The sequence below is a fragment of the Hemiscyllium ocellatum genome, chromosome 9 (genome assembly GCF_020745735.1).
Source record: "Hemiscyllium ocellatum isolate sHemOce1 chromosome 9, sHemOce1.pat.X.cur, whole genome shotgun sequence".
Classification (NCBI taxonomy): Eukaryota; Metazoa; Chordata; class Chondrichthyes; order Orectolobiformes; family Hemiscylliidae; genus Hemiscyllium; species Hemiscyllium ocellatum.
Genome location: NC_083409.1, coordinates 53650687 through 53666542, shown reverse-complemented (window position 1 = coordinate 53666542; position 15856 = coordinate 53650687). Strand labels below are relative to the sequence as shown.

Sequence of the window (15856 nt, the reverse complement as noted above, 5' to 3'; positions counted from 1 at the left end):
CTTGCTAAAACCACATCTGTAGTATCATGAGAAGTTTTGGACTCCCTACACAAGAAAAGATGGACTTGCTGTAGAGGAAATGCAGTGAATGTTCACGAGACTAATACCTAGGATGGCTGGACTGTGCTAGGAGGAGACATTGGTTTGACTGGGCCTATATTCACTAGAGTTTAGAAAGATGAGAGGGTTTCTGACTGAAAACATACACAGTTCCAACAGGGCAGATGCAGGGAGGATGTTTTCCCTGGTTGAGTAATCTAGAACCAGGAGAAACAGTCTCAAGATATGACATAAACCATTGAGCCCTGACATGAGGAAACATTTCTTCACTTGAAGGTTAGTGAATTGGTGGTAATCTCTACCACAAGGTTGTGGAGGTCAAGTCAGTAGGTATATTGAGGAAAAAGGAAGTTTATTTTTCAGATTTTAAAGTCAACAAGGAGTATGGGGATATGACCATATAAAAGCCATATGGTATTTTATGGCTGGAAATAAAAGACCAGCCAAGATCATATTAAAAGACAGAGCAGACTCAAAGGGCTGAATGGCCTACTCCTAATGCTAGATTTTATGTTTCTATGGCATCTCATTGTCTTGTGCTTTAAGGCAATATTGCTGCCTACACGTTGAGAGTGCAGTCTGGATTGTCTTGGGCTTTAGTATCTGCACATTAACTTCCCCTGAAATTGAGAGCTCCTCACCATTAAGTTTTTATTTATTCATGAGATGAAGGCATCTGTGACTGAGTCAGCATTTATTGCCTGTCCATAATTGCCCAGAGGACAGATTAACAGTCAATCCCATTATTGTGTGTCTGGAATCACTAATAGACCAGACCAGGTAGTGACGGCAGTTTCCTTCCCCAAAGGACATTAGTGAATCAGATGGGGTTGTCAGACAATTGACAATGGATTCATGGTCATCATTAGATTCTAGTTCAAGATTTTTAAAACTGGAAACTAAATCAAATTCCACCATCTGCCATGATTTGAACCTAAATTCCCTGGATTAATAGTCAAACGATAATACCACTTGGTCATTATTTCCCCGTAAGTATAGGATTGCTTTATTTGCATAGGTTATCAAATCCAGCTGTTTAGTGTGCTGTCTGAGACTTCCCTTTTCACGCACTCAATCTAGACTGGTATAATTTCTGTTATTGATATCAGGGTCCTGTGATGGGCATGAATCTCATCATTCCTCAGACATGACCATTCCAAACAGAACAGAAACCAAATTCTGGAGGAATCTCAAAACCTATTTTGGACGCACCACTCTCATTAAGTATAAATTAACTAGTCTGTGTGTTTGCAGAGATCAGGAATGTTCCTACAATCTGACTGAAATTATCTTGTGACTGACTAGCATTGTCTCTTTGTTTTGTTTCTGAATTGAAATTCACCACAAAATTAGTATTTTCTGTTTAAGATTTAAAAGTTAGCTTTTATTGTAAAAGTTTGACCCGAATGGAGTCTGAAGTATTTTATTTAACAAGCAAAGTTGCTTCTGAGTCCATGGATTCTGCCTTGGGCCTACATTAGAAACACTGTGGAGTTGTGGATCACTGGAGCCATGAACAATCACCTTAGAGTTAGGTTGAACTGGTTGTCACCAAGTGTATAATATCATGCACAACAAGAATACATTACCATTTGTTTCCTCAGTCATTTTAATTTTGCCACCATAAAGGCTGCAAATCTATATGGACCTTGGTGTAGGTTTTGTTCGCTGTATGACCATGCTGCTGGTGCAACCTTGTGGTAGCAATATTTACATGAGATTGATAGCAGTCTTGTAAAAACCACTTTGAGGTAGCAGCAGAGTGAATTTGCTACCAAGGGAATAGCTGTGGAAGTAATTCACAAAAAAAAGTAAAACAATAAGTTTCATTCACAATGATGCAGGATGTCAAAGGAAGGCCTGACAATGAGTTGAGGAAGGGCAGAAGATTTCGATCAAAGCTGCAGAAGTTTGTGTGACTCAGAAAGAAATGTTGCAATCTCTCTAATCATGAGCAGCAATCTAATTCAAACAGGAAGCTTGGCCAATGTAAATGTGGTGTTAACATCAGTGCATATGATTGTTCATGCACCACATCTGAATCAGCTTCTACTTTGCCTACACAGAAAAAAGAAACTCGGCAACTTATGTGATGCTTGTTCATTTCTTCCAGGTTTCGGTATTGCCATTGGATCAAACGTTTAATGGATAACGTGCAACATAAACTGCTTCCCACTAGGGTCTGTTCTTCAAACTGCCTCTCTCTCTTCTTTACTTAACTTACATTGCGGAGCTCACTAATTCGCCATGCTGAATCATAGCCATACACAGCAGTCATTCTGTGAATTTCAATTGAAAAGCTCTGTTTTTGGATCTGCAAAGCACAGAAGTTATTTATCATGGTATTAAAATGATAATAGCATCTTCTCATTTCAAGCAACAAGCATCAGTAACCAGCATTCAGGTACACATGTGGTTCGACTGAAAGCAGAGCTCCATTCTAATCCACCCAGCAACTTACCTCTACTTTAACTTCAATCTAGTATGACTGAGCAGAGTGCCATTTTCTTCCTGCAGAATAAAAACAGTTTTATTGATGTTGTGATCGTAGGCCCCATCCAGCAAAAGTGTACAGGAAATTGATCCCAAAAATACAAGTCAAGTTTCAATGGAATAGAATGGAATTCCACCAATTCAGTCAAAGTCGTTAAAATATTGTATCCTCTACAGAGAGCACAATCACTTTTACTTCCATGTTGATGAAGTCTCTAGCAGCACGGAACTATTGATCTCATTTGTAACCTATTTCAAGTGGGGGTAAGGATACATACAAAAGTTTTTTTTTCCCCTGCAGTCTCTCTCTGATCAAAGCTATCTACTTCTGGGCAGTCTCAAAATGAGATGGTCTGCCTGTCATGCATCGAGAACAGGAATAATGTGTAGGTTCAGTTTGATGCTGCAATTCATAATGTTGCTGAAGAGTTTCTCAGACCATAAAAACAAGAGCAGGAATAGACTGTACTGTCCTTCAAGACAATTACTGTTAGTTCAAGTTCCTTTTCCTACCTGTTCTCCATGTTCCTTTTTTTTTTGAGAACCTATAAATCTGACCATTCCGGCCTTAATGATGGAGCTTCTACAAGTCTCTGCAGTGCAGAATTCCAAAGTTTCACAATGCTGGTAATGTTCTGCTCGTATCATACCAAATGATCAACTCTTTGTATTGAAACTGCAGTATGTGGCACCCTCATATCAGATTGTGCTCATCGAAACAGCTAATTTTCACACCAGAAGTTTCATTCCTTTTTACCCCTAGCTTTTCTTGTAGGAGCTGCCTTATGCACGCAGTGTCATCAATGCCTCACCCAAGTCACCATTTTTTTAAATTTCAAAAATGTATTTTATTCCTCAAACATTCATCTATAAGTATGTGCAGTGGTTGTCAGTCAGATCTGTACAAACTTTACAGAGAAAGTAACCAACCAAACATTGAAATTTTGACTTTTCTCACTGCTTCTCTGCAGTTGCAAAAAAAAAATTATGCAGGAAACTGTCTATACTCATGTTGAGATAATAAGGGTGCCTGTTATTAATGTGTGGACTGAATAGGGGCCTTCATCTCTAGCAGGGTAGTAGTCCCTAGCTGGCTTCCCTTAAACTTTAAGTAGGTTTCTGCTGGAGCCACAGCTGAAATCAGCTCATCTGAAACCTGGGGACTTGCACGGATCAGTTGTATTTGGGCTGAAGGATCTAAAATCACGGGGGTTCATAGAAGTCCTACAGTGTGGAAGCAGGCCGTTTGGCCCACTGAGTCCACACTAACCCTTCAAAAAGAATCCCACCCTCTGATTCTCACCGTAACTTGTAAAAGGGAAACATTTGAAAAGCAAAGCCAGATGTGAAAAGGAATGCAGAGGAAGTTATAGAACAGGCCCTCAGTGAAAATTTAAGACTTCAGTGTGAGCCAGGAAACAAACAAATAGACAGAAAGAAAAGAAAACTAAAAGGCTAGTAATAGTCTGCTAATGCTAATTCTAATCCTCCTTCCTACATACAGTTATCCTTTCCCTAGGGAAGCTACAGCATGGTGATAATGGCACTGTACTGATAGCCCTGAAACCTAGTTTGATGTTCCCAGAATGTGCGTTTAACTCCCACCATGGCAGATGATGAAATTTCATCCTATAAAAAATCTGGAACAAAGTGCTCGCCCAATGGTGGCCATGTCGATGGTTGTAAAAACCCATCTGGTTCACGGGTGCCCTTAAGGGAAGGAGATCTGCCATCCTTATCTCATCTGGATCACAGGTGACTCCAGATTCTCAGCACTGTGGTCAACTTTAAGCTTTCATCCAATAATGGATGGGCAGTAAATGTTAGCCTAGCCAGCAACGCCCACATCATCCTGTGAATGAATTTTAAGAATTATAACTGCTAGACCCTTGACTCTGCCGCCAAGTGCCAAGTATTGCTTGTCATGACCAGGGATTGTGTTTTGGTGAATTTAATGTGATATTTTATATCCGTGAATGAGTAAATCATACACCTTGCAAAACTGTTCAATCTAAAGGGCGGCACAGTGACAAAATGCTTAGCACTGCCGCCTCACAGCATGAGTGACCCGGGTTCAATTCCAGCCTTGGGCAACTGTCTATGTGGAGTTTGCACATTCTCCCTGTGTCTGTGTGGGCTTTCTCTTAGTGCACTGGTTTCCTCCCACTGTCTAAAGATGTGCGGGTTGGGTGGATGGACCATGCTAAATTGCTCATCGTGTCCAGGGATGTGCAGGCTAGGTGGGTTTTGTCATGGGAAATATGTGGTTACAGCAATGGGTTAGGTCTGGGTGGGATGTCCTTCAGAGGGTTGGTGTGGACTCAATGGGCCAAATGGTCTGCTTCCACAGTGTAGGGATTCTATACATTCTATAATGTAGTTGTTTATATTCGTGAAGCATGATGGGGGGAAATGGGCTCTTACTGTTGTTTAATTCAACAAAATGCCATCTGTAATTTCTCACTGTTACTCGACCATTCCAAGCCACAAGGTTGAGCAGAGTGTGGAGAGATGGGCACTAAGCCATCAGCCTGTGTGAGAATTTTCAAACATTTAATCTTTAATTTGGGGCAAAGGTACAACGTTAAATAGTACTCCTCACAATTTGAAGATCAATAAGTAAAACAACACTGAATGTTTTGGTATATCTTATGCTTGGGCAGGTATGTAATTTATCAGCAGTGAGTGTTTTCAACCAAGATGTAATCCTGTTGCTGATATGTCATTATTGACATCATTATTCCAAAGTTAAGCTTTTATTCTTGAACAGAATTCATGTGTGATCCAAGGACCTTAGACACTCATTATAAAATAATTTGAATGAATCATCTGTCTCAAACTATAGTTAATTTCCCTTAACCTTTTTTTGACTGTTTCCATTACAGCACAAATTCAAGCCAAGCATTTAATAGGAAACGACAGCTCCGATAGTGATGATGAATCCCAACCCAAAGGTAAGAGTAAAAGTGTGAAGTCATCCTACTGTTGTATCCTGTTTGTATTTAAAGGAAAAGGACCATTCCAAATAAAAAAAGTGCTCTGCCCCCTTGAGAGACAAGGATGTGCTACTTTATCCAAGTAAGATCATTGCTCCTATGGATTGGATTTTGGGAATTTTGATGGGTTGGGAAACACTGGTATGAGGCAGGCTCCAGAGAATTTATATGACACAACACTAGGAGAAAATTGAAAGGATTTACAGACACTGAATGACAAGAGCTTGAATATTGAGGAAGATGAAGGATATTATAATTTAAAATGTCTGTATGAAGAAAAGACCAGCAATTGCTAAAATATTTACGAAATGTGACAGCAGGATTTCTGCAGTTGCTGAGCACTTGCCTGTTTGCTTCCTGAATGATGAGCTAGCAAATGTATTTCTGAGAATAACACTAAACAATGATCCTTTTATTTCATTAATCTGTTTGGAAATGTCATGTCACACCTCTGTTGCAGCTGTGACTTGAGCCTAGACCTTCTGACCCAGAGGTGGGGACATTACCAATGTACCACAACAATCTTGTATGATCATTCTTTGTATGCTGAGACTGGGGAGAGAAAATAATAAAAATGATGACATAAACAGTTATCTCGAGCTGTTGCTGGCAAAGGTGCCACTCAGATACCGTGCCGGGAAATCACACTGTCATCAGGATGCAGAAAAGTACTTCCCACAATACTCAGTTTACTGGACTCCATCTGCATCAATTCTGCTGATAGCAACAGTTATTAAATTAATTTGCAATTCCCAAGTCTTGTAAATTCTGGTATTTACTAGGAATGCTTTCTATTGACCATCACATCCAGCATCACTGAAAGTATGGATTCACTAGGGCTTTCTGTTCCCAGTGACAACCCAGTAATCCTTGCTGGAAATCTGTAAACACAGCTCATTGATATGCAATCATGCCCCAATTCTATTATCATTCATGAAGATACTAGCCAATACTCGAGCTGGGGCTTTGGAGAAACTGAGCCATAGATGTTGTTACAATTGAGAAATGGTTTCAGATTGTTTAAATGTTAAGAGTGGAGAAGGCCCGAGCTAATCTCTGCTTGCCAGCTTTCTGTTTAATAATAATAATGTGCACCAACAGGCTAGACATTTCTCTGAGTAGAAAGAGCTTTTTTTTATAAACTCCAAGTCCATTTTGCACCAATTAGTTATACATTAGCAATATCAGGCTGAAGTGATGCCATACTGACTGCTGTTAATGATCCTTCTCCAACTCCAGCTCAGGTACCTTCAGACTTTTGATTACTGGTCCAGTTTCTATCGATACATGGTTCAAATCCTTTGTGTAATGATAATATTGGATTATAAATATAAAACACTGATTGATTGATTGATTGTTTTGTGAATCAGAGGAGTACTGAGGATTAAACATACTTGTACAAATTCCAGTGTTGATAATGAACAGAAATGTGCTTTCACTGTGACAGAGGACAGAATCGGTAGTGAAGCAGCTGATATGGAAGAGGAGATCCAGAGAAATAACCAGGATAGCTGGGTACAGAGGATGTTAAAGACTCTGTTCAGCGACACTGCACTCTTCAACACGCGAGAAGGCCGTGCAGGCAAAGTGCATAACTTCATGCTGGGTCTCAATCTAAACACATCATTCCCACTCTCTCCTCTCTGTGACCTCATGACGCAAGAGGAAGATGAAGAAGAAGTTGTCACAGGTTAGTGATTAGACCAAAGGCTTTTTTTGTGGACAGTCTGCTTTCTGTTTAGTGATCAAATCCTGCCACTATGAATGACATGTGACTTATTCTGGATTGATCTTCTCTATAAATCACAACCTAGAAAAATGAAACATTTAGCAATATGGACCCCAAGCTCTGGCTGGTGTCCAGCATGTGTTAAAATCAATATTATGCAGCCTAGTACCTAATCTAACACTCATAACATATTAACATAACATGGACTAGTATGCAGATTAACACTGCATCCGTTTTACATAAGCTAATACAGTACAGTGTTATGATCTCAGCTGATGATAATACTGAACAAGTCAGATCTGAGTGAAAAATGTTTTTATAAACTTTTATTTTGCAGCTTAATTACTATGGTCTCTCATGGAACATAGTCATATGAAAGTGCTAATGTAGTTTTAACAAAAGATCATGAATTTATTGAACAAAAAAATGCCAAGTATATACACCCAAGAAAAATCCTATACTATGCAATATAATTTGATATGATTTTATCATAATCAGCAAAAAAAAATGCATTTCCTTTATCCTCACATCCTACAAAGTATCATTCCTATCTTCAATCTTCAAATTCAGTTGATGAATTCATATGCAGTTCCTTGGGCAACTTTCTCCACATTTGCTAAATGTGTATCTCCCCTCTCTTAGAGAGTCACAGAGTCATGCAGCACAAAAACGGACATTTCAGTCCAACTCATCCATGCTGATCAAGTTTCCCAAAATAAACTAGTCCCACTTGTCCCATCTCTCTCTAAACCTTTACTTTTCATGTACCTATCCAAATATCTTTTAAATGTTCTAACTGTGCTGCACCTGCTACTTTCTCTGGCAGTTCATTCCACGTACAAACCACCCTCTGTATGAAAAGCTGCCCCTCTGATCCCTTTTAAATCTTTCTTCTCTCAACTTAAAAATTTTGAACTCCCCTACCCTAGGGAAAAGACCTTTGCTTTCACCTTATCTATGCCCCTCATGATTTTATATACCTCTATAAGGTCACCCTCGACCTCCCACACTCCAGTGAAAAAACGTTCCAGCCTATTTTTATTACTCAAACCCTCCATTCTCACTAACATTCTGGTAAATAGAGTCATAGAGATGTACAGCACAGAAACAGTTAATGCCGACCAGATATCCCAACCCAATCTAGTCCCACCTGCCAGTACCCAGCCCATATGCCTACAGACCCTTCCTATTCATATACCCACTCAGATGCCTTTTAAATGTTGCAATTGTACCAGCCTCCACCACATCCTCTGGCAGCTCATTCCATACACGTACCACCCTCTGTGTGAAAAAGTTGCCCCTTAGGTCTCTTTTATATTTTTCCCCTCTCACTCTAAACCTACGCCCTCTAGTTCTGGACTCCCCGACCCCAGAGAAAAGACCTTGTCTATTTATCCTATCCATGCCCCTCATAATTTTGTAAACCTCTACAAGGTCACCCCCTCAACCTTCGACGCTCCAAGGATAACAGCCCCAGCTTGTTAAGCCTCTCCCTATAGCTCAAATCCTCCAACCCTGGCAACATCCTTGTAAATCTTTTCTGAACCCTTTCAAGTTTCGCAACATCTTTCCAATAGGAAGGAGACCAGAATTGCACGCAATATTCCAACATTGGCCTAACCAATGACCTGTACAGCCGCAACACGACCTCCCAACAATATAATAATATCCTTCTTATATGAGAACTGTACACAGTACTCCAGAAGAGGCCTCACCAATATTCTGTACAATCTTAATATAATGACCCAACTCCCATACAGAGAGACGCGCACACACACTCATGATAATTCAATGATTTTTCTGAGATTGGCTATTTTGAGACTACTAAGCCACACTTCTGCTGGTATGGATGCTTTCTTCTGAACTCAACTTGATTCTAGATCCTAGCCCCTCTTTCTTTAGGTTGTAAAAACACAACTTAGTATATACTTCATCAATTACCTCAGAGGGAGCTTGCCATTTAGCTTAAGTTATATGATTTCTTGGAAAGGCTGTTTGAACTCAAAGCTTAAAAGGTTCTTCACTGAACTAAAAACTAAAACACCCATTTACCTTACTTTTGAACCAAAGTTTCCAAATAATAATATAAATCTTTATCACTACAGTCTACTATAAATAGCATCAGCATTGCACAGACTGCTCCAAACATTACAACAAATTCCAGCTGCCAAGTTAAAATTTTTCACTCGCTCTCTCTCACTCTCCCTTATCATTCCAGCAGGCATTTTCCTTCTGTTCTTTTCTGTGGTTTACAGAGCACTGAAACTTCAATATATTGTTCCCAAGCTCAACCAAAATTTGGCATATTAATGACTCGATAATGAAAACCTGTTTTAAAATAATCGGTCTATGAATTACTTCATACATGCCTGTTTAAATAGAAATTGTACAGGAGTTAGAGTTGCAACTTTTGTCACTTGTCAAGGCAAGGATCTCAAATTTAGATTTTACTGCAAATTTCTGATGTTTATTGATAAATTCTATCTTGTGAGACCAGCAGTCTTATAATCACAGATGAACCATGTAGGTCACGCTTAAAACATCTGTGATCTTTGTTGTAAAGAGCTACAGTAGATTCTAAGTTTTCCCTCTAAGATGGAAACAAGTTCATGTATTTTCATTGTCACATTGGCCTCTGCATATATTCTAAGCAACCTATTCAGAGTTGTTATTACACACCTCTGGAGCAGGTTGGATTTGATCACAGGGCTCCTGGAAGTCACCCTTGCCCACTTTAAATGTTACTGCCCCTTTGGAAATAATTTGTCCGATCTTGGATGAACCAATCCAAAGTTGACCCAGTAAGAGAAATTTAGTTGTTAATTCTTGGTTTGTGTTCATTATTTGTTGCACTGGTCATTTTCAAGATATTTGGTCTAAAGTCTAGGTTTTTTTAAAAAAGAAATGAATTAAATCAGTCGCGAAGATATGCATGCTTCCTTTGAGGTAGGTAAAAAGGTAAATATTTTCAATCAGAATTAACTGAAGTAAGTAAGTTATAAAAAGGTTCCCAAAGTGCCAATACTCCAGAGGTATATCATAACACCCCTGATGAGGTTGATTTAAAAAATACGCATGTGGACAGGAGTGAGGTCTCTCATGGCACAGTGATAGTGTCCTATCTCTGAGCAGGGAGGTCCAGGTTCAAGTCTGGAAAATATCTATGGACATGAGTGTCAAGATAGTGTGGAACTGCACAAGAAGAGCAACTGCAGTGTTTACTCCAAGACTGCAGTGTACAGAGATGTTTAGATTTTAAGGTGGCAAACTTGAATGTTAGAATTTAGCTTGAAAATATTTATGCTTATGTTAGCGTTCCCGCGTTGATGGACAAAAGACTTTGCTGCCTGTTCTGTGCTAGTTAGTGGTTATCTTGATAATTGCGCCTATTTTTCTTGTTTCCCGTTCCAACTAGATAAATATTTTCTTTCCTTTTCCCTTTGTATTAAAATGTGAACTGATAAAAATGGCACGACGTGTTTCTTGTGATATAGAAATAGAACCTAAATATTTGGAATAAACATCAGGACGTCATTCAGTCCTTCAAACTCTTTCCAAAATTCAATTAGATCATGGATCTTCTCATCTTGAATCCATAATCCTTAATACTCTTGCTAAGGACAATCTATCAATGCCTGTCTTAATATATTCAACTGGCATTGCCTCATCAACCTTTGAGGAAAGAGTTGCAGGTTTCCCCTAATTTACATTGCTTTATTTGCCTTGGCCTGAATAGCTTAAAATTGTTCTTAAACATCATCAGATACTTGTTAGTGCTGCCAGGACTGTCTCAAAGTCTGTCAATCAGCCAGGCAGCCTCACTAAAACCTGACTTTCCTGCAAATGGTTCTACTCAGTGCTGGCAATATTCAATTGAATTGCAGATGTCTTCTAGAGACCTCATATCTCTGAAGGTGGTACTGAGAGACATTCACAAAATACCAGCCTAGCTTAATGTTCTCAAGATGACGCATTAAATGCAAATGAAGACATTTTACTTGACAGCAGGGTAGTGTTGAGAAGCTGGTTTCTTCACTCCCCTGTTTGTAACGCTCTATGGTATATTGTATGACCTGGTGTAATGATGTATGATTTTAAAAATGGCATTCTCGTTCTGTTAGCTCAAGTGTATTTGAGTCAAATAATTTTGTAATGTTGATGGGAAAATAATGAGTGACTGAAAATCCTGATCCATTTCCTTCAATGACTCAGGGTATGAAATCACCCTTTGTACTCAGTTAAGTTCCATAAACCAGGAAGGAGACAATCCCTGCGTAATGGAAGATATAATAATTAATATGTTTTAATGTTATTTTTGGAAGGTGGATTTTAATATACAGGTAAATTAATGTCTTTTTTTCAATGAAGAATTCATTTAAAATATAACCAAGGTCATAGCCCTTGTGAAACGATGATCTGAATCTGGCATTGCTCACAAAGCATATGCCTGTAGATTAGAGTGGTGCTGGAAAAGCACAGCAGTTCAGGCAGCATCTGAGGAGCAGGAAGATTGACGTTTTGGGCAAAAGCCCTTCATCAGGAATATTTCTGATGAAGGGCTTTTGCCCGAAACGTCAATTTTCCTGCTCCTCGGATGCTGCCTGACCTGCTGTGCTTTTCCAACACCACTCTAATGTAGAATCTGGTTTCCAGCATCTGCACTCCTTGTTTTTACCTACATGCCTGTAGATCCCTGTGTACGTTAATGGAAGAATTGTTTATACTATGATGGTTTATGGCAGGTGGAGTAAACATCAAAGGCCATGAACTTGGTTTCAGTTTAGCATAATTAAGAATTTATTTTAGTTTACAAAACCCCGAGATTGTAAGGTTTTAAGGCCGTTCAGAGAAGAAATGACTGGGGTCAGAATCAACTTCAATTCAAATCAGGAAAAACGGTGTCACTTCAGCATACTATATTTTGTGTAGTTTCCAAAGCAGGAGGCTTTTAGGGTTATTTGACACTTAGAAATTATGAATTTCAGTTTTATGAATATTCATGAATGAAGACTGTACACTTCTTGGGGGAAAACTGGGGACACTCAGTTAAGCAGAACTTAAAGCTTTGATATCAAGGGGAAATTCTCTGGATTTGAAGCTTTGTAAATTGATAATGTTGGGAAACAGGTTAAAAAAAATTGTTTTGTTGTGAGTTTTCTAAATTGCCTTCAATATCTAGATAGTTATTTTGTTTTTCGTCTTTAGTGTAATACATTTTTATTCTGTTGCTAAAGAAACTTTGTAGTTCACGTGACAATGTTTCAATAACTGACCACCATGTGAACTAAACTTTAAAAAGAATTGATCTATCAAGCCAGGTTTCATTCTAAAATATTACTAGTTCAGTAGTAACTCAGCTGAGCTCGTAATATCTGGTTAGTCCTGATATCAGCATCCTGGGTTTAAAAAGGTTCTGGGGAGAATATACAGTAAAAAGTAAACTATGACTGCTCCCATCCTCATCAAACCTCTTTGAATGTATGGTGGGGAGACTGTATCTAGGTTCCCAGGGGATTGACTGGCATGGTGAAGGTAGGGTTAGCAACCAGCACCCATGGAACTGGCACTGAGGAAGGCAGGATAGAAACGAGAAATGTTGGTCCAGTCCTAATGCCACATGGATCATTAGAGTTTTCAAACGTTTTACACAATTCCCCTTTCAAACTCGATTTGCTAATCTTTCTTTCTGACATCTTGTAAATAAGTCTTGATTATTCAAGAAAGGGAAAAGACATCTGCTAGTTTAACATCGGCTGTGGGGACATTATTGGAATTTGGAATTAAGGACGGTATGGCTGTACAACAAAGATAGTTGTGTTGATTAAGGAGTTCAACTGTGGATTAACGAGAGGTTAGTTGTGGAGGCTGGATCTCCGATAGTATTTAACAAGTTGGGAAGTTGTGGGCTGTGAGGAGCTGCCAAGAAAGAGGGTTAGAAGATGGAGGTAGGTGAGCCATCACCTGAGTAGTTGTGGGGCAGGTTTGAGAGACCACATAGCATCATCCAGCAACTACTTCTTATGTTATCATGAGAAGGAATAGATTAGATTAGATTACTTTAGATTACTTATAGAATAGAAGCCTATAAGTCAAGCCAGGCTATTCAGAGTAGATTTAGGAATCATATCCTCGGATAATGAGTGGTAGAAAGGTGGAACCTTCTTCCACAGCAGTGGTAAATGCTAGCTCAAATTACTCATTTGAAATCTATGATCCATAAGCTTTTGCTAACCGAGAATATTAAGGAGGACGGAGTCTGCTGAATGGTTGGAGTTAGTTACTAGTCTGAGGGCTATCTCACTGAATGCTGAAACAGGCTCAAGAGCTGAGTAGCCTATTATATTTGTATCTATCTTGCCTGCTTTTACTATGGCAAAAACCTAGCATTGTTTGACATAATTATTAAAATGATTTCCTCCTGCAATGCAGCAATGTAATCGATAAGGGGAAAGACTGGGAAAGGCAACTTCAGAGCAGTTTTCTCTTTGGGACATCTGAATTAATATTTCTGTCTCCAATGTTCCTGCAGACCCAGATGAATTTGAAAGGATTTATGAACCACTTGATGTGAAAAGTAAGAAAATTCATGTGGTGGACAGCGGGCTCACTTTCAACCTCCCCTACCCATTAATACTGAGGCCCCAACGTGCTATTGATCTTATCATCTCCTTCGATTTTTCTGCCAGGCCAAGTGACTCCAGCCCACCTTTTAAGGTAAAAACACAGCTGACATTTCTTGAAATGCAAAACTTTACTTGAGTCAATATCTAAGAATAGTTTTGTCAATACTGACTGCTAAGATACTTGAAAGGAGTTGAATCCATTTTGAAAGTATCCTAATGTAAAATTTTAAGAGCAGTTCTTCAAACTGGTGTTAACAATTGCCTCAGATAGTTTTTCTATATGTTTGGTTTTGATTTACTTAGAATGTTAATGGTGTAAGAATGAGTCAGAATACAAATGCATGGTTCTGAGGGATCAGTATGTGGTTCCTGTGACAAGTCACTATCCTTGGCCAACAATTGTTTATTGGGTTGTGGGTGTTGCTTGCAATACTGCAGATGCTTGCATGTTATTCTGCTCTAACCCAATTACAAATGCCCACTAGTTTATCTGCTGTAGATAGGGTGTCCTTCAGCCTTTACAATGATGCTTTCAGTTATAACTTGTCCCTCCCTCTATAAAGTGGTATGAATCTTATAGTTTGTTTGGCCAAGACCAAGTTTTGTCCAGTTATTTGATAGAATTATTTCGAAGAGGCCCAGTGGGTTTTCACTCTGTATGTTACCAAACTCGCCTCATTAATACTTACACCTCTCCTTTGTCTGTTACATCCAATTCAGACCACCCACCATTCCCAAACGACTCACTACACTAGATATCCCAAAATTCATTGGTATTCTTTGCTCCAGCGCCATCTTTAAAAGCCTGGCTGTTCAGAGCTGTCGAGCACAGTTCCTGACATGTGCCTCGGATATGACTGACAGGGAGGAATTGGCACCCCTCTGTGTGGACAGAGACTTGGAGCAGCAGTGAAGGCCACGACACCAGACCATGCCAACCTGATCCCAGGTTAGCACCCACTTTAAACCGTCCAAGCTGTTTAGAGGAATCTGCAGCTGTGTAGGGAAAAGGTCTCCACTCCACCAGCATTGAATTCAAGATGGCAGCAAAGTAGCAGGGCTGAACCTGGGGCTCGTCTACTCCCATCTCCTTGCTTCATTTTTCTTCTTTTATTTTTACTTTTGTTCTTTCTCTTTTCTTTTCACTTTGTTTTCTCTTTGAAGCCTGGAGAGTGGTGGGTAAAGGAGGAGGTCTCCGACGGCAGCAGCAGCAACACCATGATGAGCCAGACATGGCTCCACTCTAGCTTTTAAGGCCTCCTGGTGAGTGAGGAACAAGCTGGCCACGACCTTTGTCTCTATTTCTTTCTCAACTTTTCTTTCTTTTTCTTTTCATCTTCCTGACATCATGGGGAGGCCAAAGCAGTGTTGGTGAGGACTTCCAATTGCAGTACACTCAGACCGTGCACTCCTGGCTGCAGTAGGCCAGGAGCGAGGACTGCTGCCTACGGTAAACCTGGAGCGGGACTCTAACTGGTGGCAGTGGTTCATCGACTGCAGCAGTTTCTAAACCCAGATCAGGGACTCCTGGCTGTGGTAGGCCCAGAGAGGTGGCTCTTGATTGTGGTAGGCCCGGAGCGGGTACTCCTGACTGCAGTAGTCCTGGAGCAAGGACTCCTGGCTGCGGTATGCCTGGAACGGAGACCCCTGGCTGCGGTACACCCGGAACGGGGACTCCTGGCTGCGGTACACCCGGAGTGGGGACTCCTGGCTGCAGTAGACCCGGAGCGGGGACTCCTGGCTGCAGTAGACCTGGAGCGGGGACTCCTGACTGCTGTAGGCCAGGAGCGGGGCCTCCTGGCTGTGGTGGGCCCAGAGTGGGGGCTCCTGGTTGTGTTGAACCCGGAGCGGGGCCTCCTGGCTGTAGTGGACCCATAGCGGGTGATCTTGAGTGAGGCTCCTGAATGCAGTAGCGGGTGGCTCTTGACTGCGGTAGGCCCAGAGCAGGACTCCTG

At 40.3% G+C, this 15856-nt stretch overlaps 1 protein-coding gene across 3 annotated transcripts in view; it reads left to right on the top strand.

Moving 5' to 3' along the window:
• LOC132819041 (cytosolic phospholipase A2-like) overlaps nt 1-15856 on the top strand; it is a 137554-nt gene that overhangs the window by 109743 nt on the left and 11955 nt on the right. For all 3 annotated transcript variants that reach the window (XM_060830318.1, XM_060830319.1, XM_060830322.1), the window contains 3 exons: nt 5439-5507; nt 6997-7239; nt 13808-13992. In XM_060830318.1, coding sequence (XP_060686301.1) covers nt 5439-5507; nt 6997-7239; nt 13808-13992 — 497 coding nt within the window. The remainder of the gene's footprint in view (nt 1-5438; nt 5508-6996; nt 7240-13807; nt 13993-15856) is intronic.